The sequence below is a fragment of the Antedon bifida genome, chromosome 8, assembly GCF_963402885.1.
Source record: "Antedon bifida chromosome 8, ecAntBifi1.1, whole genome shotgun sequence".
In the NCBI taxonomy this organism is placed as follows: Eukaryota; Metazoa; Echinodermata; class Crinoidea; order Comatulida; family Antedonidae; genus Antedon; species Antedon bifida.
The window spans coordinates 5,971,802-5,989,642 of NC_136233.1; the positions used below are offsets into that span (position 1 = coordinate 5,971,802).

Genomic DNA, 17,841 nt, shown 5'->3' on the forward strand with positions numbered 1-17,841 from the left:
TTTAGTACCCCAAATTATTCTCCATTTAAGCCCGGGTGGCTAGTACAGTAGGTTTTGGGGATTTGATATTGGGACGAACTTACCTATAAACATGCCTTGGCATTACATTGGCAAAAAAATCACTAAATTCTGTTAATTAGGCGGAGCTTCATTATTAAAGAACCTATTAATCTGTCATCACAGGAAGGTGAGGTGAGGAACATAAATACCAAACTGCAATAGAATAGTTTGGTATTTTCCATTAAAAACAAAGATAATTTATTGACATAGGCTAGGCCTATCTTGCATGTCAGCTTTGGCCAAGTTTAATAACATTTTAAAAAGTTAATTTAGTTTTTATATGAACAATGACCATGCTTTTTTTAAGAGATGGCAATATTGGTAAGCAAATTAGTGTACCCTCTATTGTATACAAATGATTTTATTCTTATTAGGATACCCTGGTATTTCGGTGCGATATGCAATGATGATGAATGATATTTTAGTTCCTTTTCGTCCCATTAGGACATTAGGCCACTAATGTCGTTTCTGTAAAAATTTGATTCAACTGCGGTGATGAATGACTGAGGTAATGGACCAGAACACAGTGGAACCCTCTAATCTTTCCGAAAGATACAGAGAGTTCAACTATGGCTGAGTAGTGGCTTGATACTTTGGCAATAGTGTTGCTGTTGTACTTGACTCAAGTGGCCAAGCTAGCTAGTAATAGTTTATGGGCCAATGAAATCTACTGTGCATGCACTAGTAAATCGAGCCCTGCACTGCACTGATAATAAATGCATTCCATTTCTATCAGAATCACATTAAATGAGATAAATAATTTTTTGTTTAGAATGTAATAATCATACTAGTTTTATTACAGCTAGATTTAAGAAATAATAACAACATTGTTTTTTATTATTTATTTTTAATTTGTGCAGAATGTATAGCGATCCTATAATTATTAATTTCTATATATAGCACTACCAAATGGAATTGCTTCTCGTAGAAGACGTAGCAAGCAAGAAATTGATGAAGCATCCGAAAAAGAGAGGCGTACTGAAAATTACAATGAAAAAGAAGAATGTTCCCTTTCAAACTGTTCTTCTCTGTCAAGTCTCAACAAAGAGGCTGGAGATCGGTCATCCTGTGCTTCTAGTATTTCAATAGAAAGTACAGGTATGTTTTCATATACATTATTTGTCTCTCAATTTTAAGACAATTCAAACATCAATTAAATTTTATTAATGTTTTACAGATTTGCATGAATGAATGTGCATGCATATAAAAGATAATTTTAATCCTACTTTATATTTGATCATTTTAAAAATTGAAATCATTTAACTTTTATTCTTATTTTCAGGATCAAATGAAAAAGTTCATTTACCTATGGTCCAAAAAGTAGCCAGCAGTCCTACAGAGACTGCTTTTCATCCTCTAGTGCAATCATTAAAAACAAGTCAAACACAAGATGCTATGCAAGAGCAGATCCAGACAAATCCCACATCAGATCCACTAAAAGCAATTAATGGACCACATATTCCTAGTAGCGCTGGCCTGTCGGATATGAAACCACATACTCCTAGTAGCGCTGGCCTGTCAGATACAAAACGTTATATTCTAGATATGACATATAAACCAGATGACTTACCAACAGCATCACCATCATCCCATTCACGAAAAATATCAACTTGCCTTCACAATTCACCTTCTATTATTACAAGAATGGAAAGTTTGAATTCTCCATCTACCCTCTTATTACCACAGAAAGACATTTTAAATAATTTTGGAAAAGTCCAATCTGTTCATGACAAGCTGCAATTACAGTCTTCACTTGAAGGAACAGTAGCAGAAGAATCTAGCCGTCGTGGTGATGTTAGTGGTGCTATTAGCCAAGCAATTCAAGATTTAAGTCGTACAAACCCACCAGGATCAATATCAGAGGAAGAATCAATCCCAAATCCACACGAAGAACGCAAAAAAGAATGGGAAAAGATCTTGCATATGAACAAACGTGAGCTACGTATTATGAATTGGGACTTCACTGACCTAAATACAGAAGATGATGATGATATTTTAGATTATTTAACACCAATGTACTTTCTGAATGGTGTACCACCACCACCTCCAGTTAGTGGGGCACCAATGTTTATGCCACCACCGCCACCTATTGTCAACTCACACAATAGTACATTGAAAAGGACACCTGATGAAATAAATAAGAAAAAGAAAACGGTAAGACTACATTGGAAGGAAGCTAACTTGGAGCATCCGGTGTTCTCTTCCATAAAAGAGGGTTCTCAGACAGGTACAATCTGGGAAACGCTATCATCAGTAAAATTAGATTGTGACAAACTTGAACATTTGTTTGAGAATCGCACTAAAGAATTATCGATCAAGGTAAATTATTATTATGTAATTATTATTATGTAATTATTATTATTATTATGTAACCGAATAATTAATCTACAAAGACATAAAAAGATCACTCTGAATATAATCAATTGATGCATGGATGCAATATTCATCTAGATTACATTTTTACCATTTTCACATTTTGAGTTGGTCATGAGCCTACAAGAACAACCACCACTACATACAGACAAGACCAGCTTTTAATATATGATCTATCGAGCAATGATTATGTTATTGTTGCTTCAAAAGTTTACAAGCCAGTTGAATACCATCCATCTGGAAAAAAGTCAGACAGTTATATCTGGTTTTTTCTGTAGTCCTATGTAGCTTATATTAATATTTTTAAATACTGTACTATATTCATGTATATTTTTAGAAATGTTTATATTATAGACCTGAACCACATATGCCTTGTATAGAGTAGTATGCTCAAATTGAAAACAAAATAATAGTAATAATAATGTTCGTTTACCTGTCCCTTCATTAAGTGCCAATTTATATACTAAAACTTTCATTTAAAAAAAAAAGGAAGAGTCCCTAAACAATTCTTCAATTCCTAAATGATAATTTTATTTCATATTTTGTTTTCAAGTTTGGCACTAGTTTTAGTGTATGAAGTAAGCTTCAATCCTTTTTCTAACTTGCTTTTATATATTTTTTTCTGATTTGTTTTAAATTTTTGCTCAAATACCTCACTGGCTGATGCTTGATTTGCATGTATACAGGACCAGGTTAGTACACATTTAGCTTTTTTACTGACTGTCCAATGTTTAAGAAGCCAATTTGTAACGATCATTTAAATTATGCAGTACAAATCAACAGTATTTAACCATAACATAAAGTTTCCTTAGAAAAACATTATCAGTTTAAAAGAATGGTTTATGTTATTGTACAGTAATATTTGTAAAATTTGTTGGAACTGCAACTTGTCCTCTTACATGATTACAAAGATTGTATACAATCTTTGACAATTTCACCAACCATTTAGGCATGACTGCCAATTCATAAGCCCCATAATTTTTATTTACATAAGCCCCATGATTTTATTTACATAAGCTATTTTGAACCATCTGAATTGCGGTCAATTTCCCACTAACTAAATGTACATATTCTCTTTTTTTTACACCAGCCCCATCATGGTTGGGGCTGCTGTGGTGGAGACCGTCTCACACACAACCTCTTTATATTTTAATACAATTAATAGTGATTGGTTGGTCTATAAAAGGCTCCACTTTAAACAAATTTGAATCCTTCCATAAAAATCCTAGTTATGTTCCTGTTGCTATGATGCAATTGTTGTGATCTAAACATCTTGCTATGCTTGAATGCCCTTTTTAATACAGTTATAACAATACTACCTCTCTGATTGTTTTGAAATACTATTGTGCGCTTTCTCTATGCTAGATTTAAAACTGAGCACATACAATTTTTGTTCACTTAAAATGAATTAGTGGATGCCTGTAGACCATAACACAAACATTGCATAGCTTTCAGCATTATCTGCTGAATGATCTCAGTATAGTTTATTTTATATTTATTAAATCATTTGCTGATCATTTTTGTGGTAATAAATAATATAACTAATACTAAGTGTTCCTAAATTAAATGGTTGTTATATTCAATCCCTTATATTGTTTATACTTTACAGAAGAGTATTAACATTACAGTATTTACCCATGTGTAGCTGCTATTCACTTTGATTTACTCAATATTTATATTTCAAATTTGTTCATCCTTTATAGCTCATATAATATACCTAAATCGACTGACCTAGTTTGAAAATATTTTTAATTTGTTTTTTCATTGTAAAATTACAAATCATAAACTACTCTTTTTAATGTACTTTTTTAGAAATCAGATTCTGTGAAGAAAAATGTTTTAACAGTACTTGATCACAAGCGTTCAAATGGTATCAACATTGGATTGACAGTTTTACCTCAACCTCGTACAATCAAACAGGCTATTCTAAACATGGATAGCATCTCAATTAATAAAGAAGGAGTAGAGGTAAGATATAATACTTTATTAGCATACTATACTTTGTTGAATATAGTCCTGGAAGAAAAATTCCCAAGGAGGATCTCAAATGTTATATTGAACCAATATAAAAGGCAATATCCGTTGCATAACCTAAAATAGATGCAAATAAAGTAAAAGTAAAGTAATAAACTTTGACACCCTCAGGTTGGCCTAATATTTGTTCAAATATAAGTTCAAATATTTTTTAATGGTTAAAAACAGGATATGGACCTCAAGAAAAATCTGGTAGAGTTTACTGTTTTCTAAGAGGTAAACATGGCAACTGCATACTGGTTAATAAAGTAATTTCTGGTCATTATCTATATATAAATTTACGTAAGGGCAAAATGTAGTAAATTGCGCGTTACTTCTAGAATTTTTACTCGATGGTATATATAAAGTTGGTTCATACATTCGGCACTGATTTCAACCACCTAATGTAACCCTGTTTACTAATTAAGTTGAGTTAGATAATTAGTTAGCGACAATTAAAACGAATTGCCCCAAATAGATTGGGGTATACACTGTCTAATGGATGTCGATGCTGAAAAATACCCGCACACAATGATACGAGGATGCTTCGCATTTACTTATCTCCCTCTACGATAATTGTTTTTAATAGCTGAAAATTGGTTAAACAGCTCAAGTACAGCATCATAATGTTGAAGACAAGCCGATTTTCTTTAAAAAAAATAATATTTTGATTTTGGCGATAATAATATTCCAATCTCTCTTCCACAAGTGTCTATTCCTTCAGGCGTCTTAATAACACAAAGGCAAGCACACTCATAACAGAAATTCGATCCATTTTTGTCAATCTGTGACTGCAGAGGTGGAATATCTGTACAATCAACTTTATTATTGCAGTTCAACCACCAGCCACACCACCACCCTCCCCTTCAATGTCATGAGTAGCATTGTAAAGCCAGTACTTCTAATATTTCAATTGATCAGACAGTTAAAATATATAATTATATGTAACACTGAAAATGCTAATACCAGTAGATGTATATTGTATATAATATTGCAAGACGTTGTTGTAAGAAAACAATCCATGTTTGATACTAATTTTATAAATATGAATGATACCACTCCATCATAAAATTATGAGACAGGAATGTGGCAGGCTGATACCATGCAATACAGACAGTTCAATATAAAATTTATTTTTCATTTTAAAATTCTCATGATGGCAATTATATTTGGCTACAGATTACATCGTGTTTGACTATTCATTCGCTCTGTGTTCATTTTTACCATTTCCGGTTATTAACGCCAAAGTTCCTGTATTCGAGAGCCATCTGGGCAATTACAAGCGCGCACATTTACTAAGCGCTCGTAGGTTTTTATAGGACATATTAGGTATTCGTATTAAGGAAATTTCAGAAAGTGGGTTTATACTTTCCGCACCAAATTGTACCAGCAATTGAAAACCATTAGGCATACTAATTAAGTTGAGTTAGATAATTATTTATTGACGATTACAATTTAGGTTAAACGATCTGGCCCTGGTGTTTTTCACAAACTGTTCTACTACATTGCTTTTACCAAAACAGCGGTATACCACATAATAACTTTCTAATAATAGTATTAACCCGAGTTAGTTGCTTTCATGAGCACAGTTATCGGAAACTTTGGTGGGTAGGAACCAACTTACCCGTGTAAGTAACGTACCGTATGAACTTGCTCTAAGAGGTGTTTTTCACAAACTGTTTCAAATTATATAAACACATATACAAATAAAATTTATTCTCAATGTTTGTATTAATTTACTTATATAAACTTTGTAGTGGTGTATTGTTACGTGTACTTACTATTTCAATCAATATGACAGGGAAGGTTTCAATTAAATTGCAATGTTTTACTATGTTTAGTGGTATATTATTTGTAAAACATGAAAACAATTAATATTTCGTTACTGAATAAATAAAGAATATAATTATTTTAAAATTGTTCCTCTTTGTACCTATCCTCTTCCCCATCCCTCAACCCTATATGATAAACTGAATATTTACCATTTTTTCAAGAAATTACTGACATTAGTGCCTTCTGATGAAGAGATTAAGCTAATCCAAGATTCTATGGCTAATCATCCTGATGTACCACTTGGATCAGCTGAGCAGTTTCTGATGACGATGTCTTCCATCAGTGGATTAAAAGCTAGGCTGAATCTATGGTTGTTTAAGATGGATTATGAAACCTTGGAACAGGTAAATCAACAAATTATTATACTACAATTTACCTACAGAGTTTTGGCTTTGTATCGCAGATGAAGACATCATAAAAAGTATTCAGACTTTAATTTGTCACCAATCATGAATCAATTGTTAATTTGACTGGTTGGTGATTTGACTGTCTTTCACTTGAACATGACTACCAATAACGGTTCAATAAATAACTTTAGATCCTTCAAATTAATTTATATTTGATCAAACACTTTAAACAAATTCTGTACTGCTATTTTATTTTAATTTATACATCAGGAGGTAGCTGAACCACTTGCTGATTTGAAACAAGGCATTGAAGATTTGAAATCGTCAAAGACATTGAAATACATTCTTGCAACATTACTTGCCATTGGTAACTTCCTTAATGGAGTACAGGTAAAATATAAATCACTCAGTTACACTCAGTCCTAACCATTAGACCACAGTATCCACAATATCTTTTTTTAATAAAGGCACAAACTATATGGACCTATGTGGAGGACAGAAATACTAGGAGAGAAGGAATTAATATAATTCATTTTGGCAAATATAATTTACTTTGCTTCATCGTTTATTTATACAAAATTAATTGACACTTATTACCAGTAAACATTGAGATTGTACTTTTATTTTTCTTAGGCCAAAGGTTTTAATCTAGAATATCTTGCCAGAGTACCAGAAGTTAAAGATACAGTGCATAAACAATCCCTCCTCCATCATCTTTGTAGCATGGTAATAGAGAAGTTTCCAGATAGTTCAGATCTGTACAGTGAATTAGCATCTATAAGTCGTTGCTCAAAAGTAAGCAGTTTAGTTATAATTTTGATAAACATAATTCCATGTGATATTGTTAAAGAAAAACCAAAAGAATAAATTGGTATTTTATTACTTCATTAATAGTATGAACCAAAAGAATAAATATGTCTTAATGGTTTGGCTTATGGTTTTAGAACTAACCACACATATCACTTTCTCTCGAGAATGTCATCTTCATCTAAAACTGTGTCCTACATGGTCCTGTACATAGATGAATGAAAAAACTTCATAGAATTCTGATGCAAAATATATTCTATTTTATTAATGCTTAAAGTAAACATAATTTAATAATAATAACAAATAGATGATTTCCTTATATTTGTGAATAGTGGACAAATTTATTGAAATAAAAAATTTTTAAATTTTGGTATCTTTTTTTCATCACCTTGTCTCAATTATTCTCAGTTAGTTGATGCTTTATGATTGAAAGCCATGAAATCATAAAACAAAATGTTGAATTCCACGAATATCAGAGAATTTCAACAAATTTTCTTTAGTAAAGTAATCTATTCATTTTAGGTTGATTTTGAGGTGCTTGCTGTTACACTAGAGAGAATGGAGATTCAATGTAAGCAGTCCTGGGAACATTTGAGAGTCATCTCCAAACATGACAGCCATTCCCAACTAAAAAACAAGTAAGTAACTTAGATTAGCAGTGTTAAAAATTAAACTAGCACAATATCACAGAGCCACATAAAAAGTTATAACATTCCTTTCCATGAATCACAAAGGCATGTGGTAGTAGGCATGTTGTTTAATTTTCATCATGTATATTATAGAATGTTCCTATAAATCTCAAACTTTAATCGCAAAGGACAATGATAATGAGTAAATTGTTGATGTACCTCCAGCAAAGGATTAAAAAATATGTATTGTGCACAAAGTTCCAGAGGCACAATACAGCTAAGTGATCCTCCAATGCTGGGGGCTTTGAATACCGGGCATATATTAATATGTCCCGTTTCCATAACATTGCTGAAATTGTGATATTTAACGTGTACTATTGTTTTATTTTTTACTTTACTGTATTCAGAAATTTTTTTAAATTTTGGTGTCCCTCCTCAGGAGCTCTTTTGAGCTCAGGACCCTGTGTTTAGCCAGTGATCACTCAGCTTACACCACTAACCAGCCCAAAATGTTTAAGATCCGTTTCTCACAGCACATATAACCTCTAATGATTGTTGTCACATGTGCGCATGGTATTGATTTAATTTCAGTGAAACCGAATTAAAGTATAAGAAAAATGACTTTTATTATGACTATTATTATATTAGGATTATACAATACCATGGGATATTGAAATAGGTTGGATATGAATATTTTTGTTTAAAACTAATACCCCATTTCTCTGCCAGCAAAATTGCAGAGTTTATCCGTAAACTTTGGCGCCGCGCCTTTAGGCAGTTATATTCCCAGAGGACATGTGAAGATAGTACTACAGTATTTTTACTGGGAAATAGTAAACTCGACTAATTTATAGGTCCATGCTCGATGACACAAAGTAGTCTGTAGGCTAGCTGATCAAACGATTCCTTCCTCTAAAATTATTCTTGCGTATGTCGTGAAGTGTCACGTTGTCTCTAAGGACTGTCCAATTACATGAGAAAATAATGTATTGAAATTCGTTGAATGAGCTTAAATAAACACTTTTTTATTTAATAAACATGTAATATCATATTTTATTGAATTTTACAATGTTGATATACAAAATATATTACTAAAGACCGTAATTTTATGTAATTATTTTAGCGAAAAATGGACCATAGTACAATTGCCGACTGAGGGCGCAATTTGTTTTTTTTTTCGGCGATGTTTTAGACCCTATAATTCGAAAAGTTGGATTTTCATAATTTTGTTATTATAATATTGATTCAAAATACTAACAGGCAATGTATAAATTGTTTGAAAAATATTAACTTTAATTTTGCATCGTTATACCTAGTATGTGAGCTGGGTCACTACAAAAATAGGAAATAAAGCCCCTACCATGGAATATGTACAGTACTATAGTTTAGTTTATGATTATATTTTTGTTCTGTATAGTAGGCCAGACTATATTTATGTTTCACAAAATGTAAAAAATAATTGATAATAAATCATTATTTCTGAACAATAACAATTTCTTTAAAAAAAAAAAGGACTACATAATTGTCCAGAATAATACTTATTTTTACAGAAAATGATAGCCGAAGCAGTATTTATTTACATTACCTTGGTGTTTTTCTATTTTGTGACAAATAAATACATTTTAACATTTTGTGTGTATGTTGGTTAAAAAGATGGTGTAAATTATGTATGATTTTCATAAAACCTATCATGTTTTATGCTTAAATTGAAAGTGTTTCAGTGGCTTGTTTTTAATAACAATTTTGCATAATAATAGAACAATAGTTAATTAACGAAGGTGTGAAGTTTCATTGAAATAAAACAATTAAAATACCCTTTTGTTAAGGCGTAAACTTAAACGCACTGGTTTTTTTTTCAGCATTTGATTTGTTATCATCACTGCATTATTTCTATTGTTAGTATTGTTATTATTATCATTACAATTATTATGGTACATTTTACTGATTATATTTATTTATTTACTTATTTATTACAAATTTATTCATTTAAAGGGGATTTGCGTCTAAAGCTTTTGCTTACAGCCTAACTCCATTCACAACTTCAATTAATTTTGTATTTACTTTGTATTTAAAAATATTCAAAATATAGTTATTATTTATGTATACTTTTAATCTGAGATTGTGAATAAAGTTATATATTAAAAATACGAGACAACATCGACAAAACAAAGCACACTTAAATCTACTACAAACATATTTTGATTTTGGATTTAAATAAAACCATTAAAGGCCAGGTGTGGGCAAAACATTTCTATTGATCATACATTCCAATAATTATCGATCTATAGTTTCCCCTATGTTTCATCATTTTTGGATTTTTATTTGTGTTACACAAGCTTGTTGAAAATAAGCACTTTATTATCAGTGGGGTGATAGTTCAAATTACACAGTAAAATTTCTATTCTTTTGTACACAAAATGTTTTAAATAGAGAGGCATTTTTGGAAACTATGAAAAATAAACGGTGTGGTAAAAAATGTTATCAGATGACTAAATATAGGTAATATAACTTGAATTTTACATTTCTGGTATTTTTATTCAGAGTTTTATTTTCATGCTATAGCAAAAATTATCTACCGTATATCCACCATCTTTTTTCACCTTCTAGGGAGTCACCAGACATGTTATTACATTAGGTTAAACTACCTAACTACTGAAACAAAATCTTCCTGGTTTCTATAGCAGAATTTTGCCAAATTTTGTATTTGACCATTTTAAGGGAAATTCATGATTTTTTTCATCACAAATATTTGATTTATGTACAATTAACCAGATATTAAATTTAAATTCATGCCTGTACATGAGCTTTAAAGAAAATATCAAAAGAGTCTATAATAAGATGCAATATGCAATATAATGCAATATATGATATAAATAATCTTGGTAAGCATTACTTTGAGTATTTAATTCACATACAAATTTATCTTGTTTGTTTATAGCTTGGCAGTGTAAAAGTGGTACAGTATATGTTGCAACTATACATAGCTCTGAAATTTAATTTAAATACTGCCCTCTAGCATCATTATGTTATTTGTGATTGTACTAAAAAATTAAGTACCTTAAAAGAAACTTTCTTAAATATTGAATATTTTGGTATGACCAATCAAACAATTCTAATTGAAATTGTTATATATACTATTTATATTTTCAGATTACAAGAGTTTTTAGCAGACTCTGCACAGAGAATTATTGTTCTAAAGATTGTACATAGAAGAGTTCTTAATAGGTGAGGAATAGAAAAACCTACAAGCTTATCCAATAATTTCACACTGGTTACCAAATTGTAGGAGACTTTAAAACATCTATGACATTTATATAAAGGAATTCAATTATTTGTTTTCTTTTCCACAGGTTTAATAAATTATTACTTTATTGTGGGTTTAACCCAAATTCTGCAAGTGACATTAAGGTCAATGAGTTTTGTAAGGTGCTAAGTGAATTTGCTTTAGAGTATCGGACCGCTAGGGAACGTGTCCAAGAACAAGAAAAGAAAAAAGAGAATCACAGAAAGAGGAATAAAACTAGAGGAAAAATGATAGTTGAGGTATGCTGCATGTTGTACAAATAATGTAATTTAATATAGAAGTTTCTTGAGATTGTAAGCATTGTACTGGAATCTATTTACGTAATGGCGAAATTCGATAAATTGCGCGTTACTTCTGGAATTTTTACTTGATGGTTTATAAAGTTGGTTCATGGGTCATTCTTCAGTAAGTGTCTAAAATCATGATCAACATTATTGTAAATATAACTAGATTTGAACTCGTCACTATCGAGTTATGTTATCCGCCGCGAAACGCCTAGGCACGTTATACGTTAGAATATTGTGCACAGAAAAACGATTATGCCATTGTGACCTGAAGAAAATAAAATTTTAGTGTGCCCTCTCTATTTTGTGCCTAAATATATATATATATATACAGTACACTACTGTACATACAATACACAATACAGTGCAGAATGGGTGAAAATAACAGGACCTTCCTTTTATTCCAAATTTTAACATGATGATGTCATCAAAATGAAACACGTAGATAGCAATTTTGGAAGGAAATTATCTGAGCAACAACATATTAACGTGTTGAAGAAATTTGGATACGTAGAATATGGATGCGCGCTCTTTTAAATGCCATGAACTATGATGCAAAATATGAAACTACAACTTTTATAATTCAACTGGCCATATGATGACGTCACAACATCCGATGCACAAAAATTTGTGCATGAATTTGTATCTGCAATTCAACAGCTTCCAGAAAACGTTTTAATCATGAGTATCACTTTTTATTCTGAGGAGCTATAACATATTGAAATTTACTGTAATAACTTTAATAAAACCTTTGACAATAAATACATAAATACATAAACAATTTCTTACTGTGAGTGTGGGTACTGTTTAAGCAAACAATTATACAAATAAACTTTATTACTGACAGTTTCTTGTCAATGTTAATTGTATTAATTAATAATTACAAAAAATATAAATGTCGTAGTGGTGTATCATTACTTTACTATTTCAATCGATTTTGACAGTGATAGTTTCAACAAAGTATTAAATCGCAAATGTTTTACTGTGTTTAGTGGTATATTATTTATAAAACATAAAAACAAATGTCTTTACTGATAAAGAATATATTTAAAAATGATTCCTCTTAGCACCCATCCTCTTCACCATACCTCAACCCTAATGTTACATAAAAAACACAAATTGCATTGGTTTAAATTTGACTCAAGGGCGCTAATTTTAGTTGACTACATAAACCGTGTCTATTTATTCGTTCCTGCAAATGACATGTATTATAGTCCTGCGGTACGTACATTTGAAATCGCCAGGTTTTTTTACGCTGAAATGACTGTATGTGAGAACCATTTGTGGGCACGAGCATACCATTTAATATTTACAATTAGGTTAGATGATGCATGTATGTAAGAACTAAAAAGCATACTGTCAACATCTTTATTTTTCGTTATTTTTGGTTATCCGCACTGCAGTCGGACTCGGCGAACAGCTAGCGCCTGTAGACATGGCGACGTCATTGTATGGCCACTCAAATATAAAATATAGGATTTTTGTCTCTTTCGTGATAGCTCATCACATTTAATAGAGCGCATCTCCACTTACCTGTTTTCCATTTCCCCCAATATTTTGATATTGTCTAGGTCAATCAATTATCTTTCACATGATTTACCATTTTTAAAATATTGATGACGTCATCATGTGCAAAAGCGTGAAAAACTTGGGTCACTTATTTTCATCATTCCAATAAATGTCAATATGTTATAGCTCCTCAAAATGAAAAGTAATACTCATGATTAAAACGTTTTCTAGAACATTTACCTACTTGTGTTATACCAAATAAGTTCAGACCCATGGTGTTAGACCGTTTAGCAAGGTCACATTACCAACTGCAGAGACAAAAATGAGCATATTCATGTGCTCTTACCCACATGTTTTCATCATTGTTTCCATTGTATATAGACCTAGATCTGAGCCCTACAAAATTAGGACAAAAGGACGAAATTTGCCATAAATAAAACATACCTCCTTATTAAAATAGTGTCTTTTAAGAAATTATTGTCTTATTATTATGATGCTGTACTCGAGCTGTTTGACCAGTTTTCAGCTAAATCGATTATAGAAGGAGATAGGTAAATGCAAAGCATCCTCGTATTATTCAAGATGGACATCCATTAGACAGTGTATACCACGATTGGAGCAAATCGTTGAACCTAAATTCATTTCAATTGCCAATAACTAATTATCTAACTCAATTTAATTAGTAAACAGGGTTACATCAGGTGGTTAAAATCAGTACCATCGAGTAAAAATTCTAGAAGTAATGCATGATTTACCGAATTTTGCCCTTATGTAAATTTATATATAGATTCATACAATAATCGAACAATACACAACAATTACACATTACAGTTTATACATTATATTTCAATTAGAAATTTACTGGGAAAGACAAAGAAGAGGATGCAAAGCTTCAAAAGCTTTTGAAAGGTTCTGGAACAACTCCTGGTGATGATGCAACACGTAAAGCAAGAGCAAAGAAACCCCAAAGTAAGTGAAACTACATTGTTAGACCTCACACACACACATAATTATAGGCCTATTTCTGTATTGCCTCTAATTAGTAAAATTATTGAACGGGCTCTTTATGAACAGGTATGTAATTATCTTCATATTAATCACTTTTTAAGTAATTCTTAATCTGGTTTTCATAAATAAATAAATTTTTCACCAAATGTCAGGTTATTTTTCGTGGAACTCTTTCATTTTCAGCATTATAGTATAAGGCCTAAAATAGGTTTTTTAAACTACTCGTATCAAAAAACCTGTACATTAAATCAAATTATGTTTTAAAATTACAAATCACAAAGTAGGTGGAGGTATACACTCTCGGAGTGGCTTTCTAGTTTATATTTTTTTTACTTTTGTACATTTGATTTTATTTATATGATCCACCAGTGATATCAGTACTACGATACTAAAGGTGTCTTCACAATAAAGACAGAAATAAATAAAATAAAAAAGCATTTTTGCTTTTAATGATTTGTAATACAATTATTATACAAGTCTTTCTTTAAAATTAATAGAAAGAACGGGCAAAATAGATATTGTAAGTAATAAAACTACTTTTTCAATTTAATGCATATTTTTATATTTTGGAGAGAGTACATAGTAGAAAGATAAGCAAGTGATGATTTACATTTATTGTTTATTGATTTAAGAATAACCGTGAGTTAGTACAATTGATCACTATAGACTTAGGCAAGCAATATAATATCTTTATGGAATATTAGCAATAATCACTGGTTGATCATCATTCATCATCATTCATTGTGATTTGACATGGTTTTATTTGTGTATGTATTATCAATCAAGCCTTTTCTGTGAACCTTAATATTCGACCCTTATCAATGTCCTACACAAATTCAAAAATCTGTTTGGATGTGTGCCCTCTCTTCAACATTTTCTAAAATAGTAAGGATGAAGAACGATCACAAATATATATAGATTACATTGATTTTTAAGCAAATTTGATTGCAAGTAAAACAGATAGATCTTTCCATTGTTTTAAACAAAACATGATTCTAAAATGTGTTTATATATAAACCAGTAATGTTGCCAAGATTTTTATGGAGGGATTCAAATTTGTGAGAAAATGAAGCCTTTTAGGGACCAACCACAATTAATTATATTTGAAGATTAAAAGATTAATCAGTGGTGACAATGAGAGTCTCTACGACCTTAGCCCCACCATGGTTTGGCAGAGATAAAAATTAAGACATAAGTTAACTTTTTGTGAAATTTCCAACTTAGAATCAATTTTATAAAACAGTAAAAAGATAATCAAATTCCAGCCTACTGGAATTAATTGGACAGAGCAGATGCAAGATTTGGTGGTGAGCCACCTTACTGTAGTTTTGGTTGAAGCAAGACAATTTTGAGAATATCTGGATTTTTTTTTTTTTTTTTTTCACAAATATTACCTAGCTACACTTCCTTTTTAGCTGCCTATGTGAAAACTACCAAGATTGTATTCTCGACTTAAACAATATTATTAATGGAGAAGGTAGGGTACATTCTCTACATTCAGACAGCCCAAACTGTCCACCAAACTTAAACTTTCACTTTTAATTTATATTTATTTATTATTTATTTATTTTTTTAAAAAAGTAATTATAAAATTAAACTAGATTTGAACTTGCACTGTGGACGAGTTAGGTTATCCGCCGCGCAAACGCCACGTGCCAAATACAACTTTTAATTATAATTGAACTGGCCATATGATGACGTCACACCATCCGATGCGCATAATTTGTACATTAATTCGTATCTACAATTCAACAGCTTCCTGAAAACGTTTTAATCATGATTATCACTTTTTATTCTGAGGAGCTATAACATATTTAAATTTATTAGAATGATGAAAATAAGTGACCATAGTTATTCATGCTTTTGCACCTGATGACGTCATAAAAATTTTAAAAATGGTAAATCATGCGAAAGATAATTGATTGACCTAGACAATATAAAAAAAATATGGGGGAAAATGGAATGTAAAAACAAATAGACATAAATTTTCATTCTTACCTAGCGCTATTAGACTATACAACAGTGACTTTCAAAGATAGGTCATTAGGTCTGTTGTATTTTATATTGCTGATCATTTGTTGTTGTTGTTGTTGTTGTTAGTTCCAAGTTGATCACAAATTTAAATATTATGTATGTATTGTTTTGCTTGTGTTTTTCTGCCGAGAAAACAATTATCATTATACTATGTATGAATGACTAAATAAATCGAATCTGAATCTGAATCTGAATCTGGAATACGGATAAGCTCTATTTAATGTAATGAGCTATGACGAAAGATATAAAAATCCTATATTTTATATTTGAGTGGCCATACGATGACGTCACAATGTCCGGTTAGCCATATTGATTCATGATCCGATATCTACATCTCATCAACTTCCAGAATATGTAATTAAAAAAAAGTTCACCACATAGTTTAGAATCTAAAAATGCGCGCAAATTGTCCAATTAGAGGTCATCGTATGTCATAATTTTAAGTCGAAATTGTTTAAAAGTTGGTAAAATTACTAGAAAAGGCTGGAAAAACAAATCACGCGAAAAAAATATGTTTAACGCTACTTTCGTAGAATTTTTGACATGCCCAAAATGACATGAAACGCGTAGAAATTTATTTTTCGCATTTTAAAATTTTAAATGCGATAATTTTGTTTCCATAGATAGTTAGCGCATGACATAAATTTACACTTTGCTAAGTTTAAAAAAAGATCCAGACAATAACAAGGGGTTATCCGCCAAGTGCGGATAACCAAAAACGGCAGTATTAATTCTAATCAATGTGGAGTGACTGTCTGAATTTGGATATAACGGTGGCTGCAGAAGCTTTGATAATAATAATGTCTTTTGCATATATATTAAAAACATTGACCCTTGCCCTTGGCTGTTGACAGCAACTCCTTCTTTCTGGTAATACTTTTTTCAAATTACAATACCTTTATTATGAAGCATGATGATCAATAAATTGTAAATATGTCTATAATGTAATATGTTATATTATTTGATCAATGTCATCACAACACCATAATGACAGACATCAATCAAAATGTTCTCTGTGCTGCTGTTAAATAAATGTTAGAGATAGTGATTTAGGCATTTGAACGATAACTGTTGATTGAAAAACATCAGCATCTTATATAACTATGACTAAAATGAAGATACGCAACCCAAGTATATTTTATTTCATTTAGTTACTTCTTTGTAATACTAAAAATCTTCAATCTTTTTTGGTGCCATGGTGATTATCCAGGATCTTTTAAACTTTAAAAGTTATAATATTAAACGAAAGAACGAACTCTAGACACACATTGGGCTACGTTTAGATTACTTTGCAATTGATTAAAAAAGGTTATAAATGCCAAAAATAATCGCTATGTTCATTGCTTGCTGTACATTTAAACAGAACCCTAAATGTAGATAGATCAAAATTCCTACCTACAAATCTACAGAATGATATAAAATCATCTATTGACAAATGTATTATTGTAGTTATCCACAATATAGCAGATAACTCTGTTGTTATTGTATGAAATCATCATTTTCTGTATTATTATTCTTTCTTTCTGACATTTTTGTGGCTCGCGTATTTCTTAGCTTGGTCAACATATGACATTTACATGATGATTTGCACGCGCTTTAATTGAAAAAGTTGTCAAAATTAAAAAATATTGTCAAAATAA

At 30.9% G+C, this 17,841-nt stretch overlaps 1 protein-coding gene across 5 annotated transcripts in view; it reads left to right on the forward strand.

The window, feature by feature from the left end:
* Positions 1 to 17,841, forward strand: part of LOC144850797 (uncharacterized) — a 105,650-nt gene that overhangs the window by 75,063 nt on the left and 12,746 nt on the right. For all 5 annotated transcript variants that reach the window (XM_078708237.1, XM_078708238.1, XM_078708239.1 and 2 more), the window contains 10 exons: positions 961 to 1,158; positions 1,343 to 2,379; positions 4,246 to 4,401; positions 6,441 to 6,623; positions 6,897 to 7,016; positions 7,260 to 7,421; positions 7,956 to 8,071; positions 11,213 to 11,287; positions 11,413 to 11,605; positions 14,014 to 14,128. In XM_078708237.1, the coding sequence (XP_078564363.1) occupies positions 961 to 1,158; positions 1,343 to 2,379; positions 4,246 to 4,401; positions 6,441 to 6,623; positions 6,897 to 7,016; positions 7,260 to 7,421; positions 7,956 to 8,071; positions 11,213 to 11,287; positions 11,413 to 11,605; positions 14,014 to 14,128 (2,355 nt within the window). The remainder of the gene's footprint in view (positions 1 to 960; positions 1,159 to 1,342; positions 2,380 to 4,245; positions 4,402 to 6,440; positions 6,624 to 6,896; positions 7,017 to 7,259; positions 7,422 to 7,955; positions 8,072 to 11,212; positions 11,288 to 11,412; positions 11,606 to 14,013; positions 14,129 to 17,841) is intronic.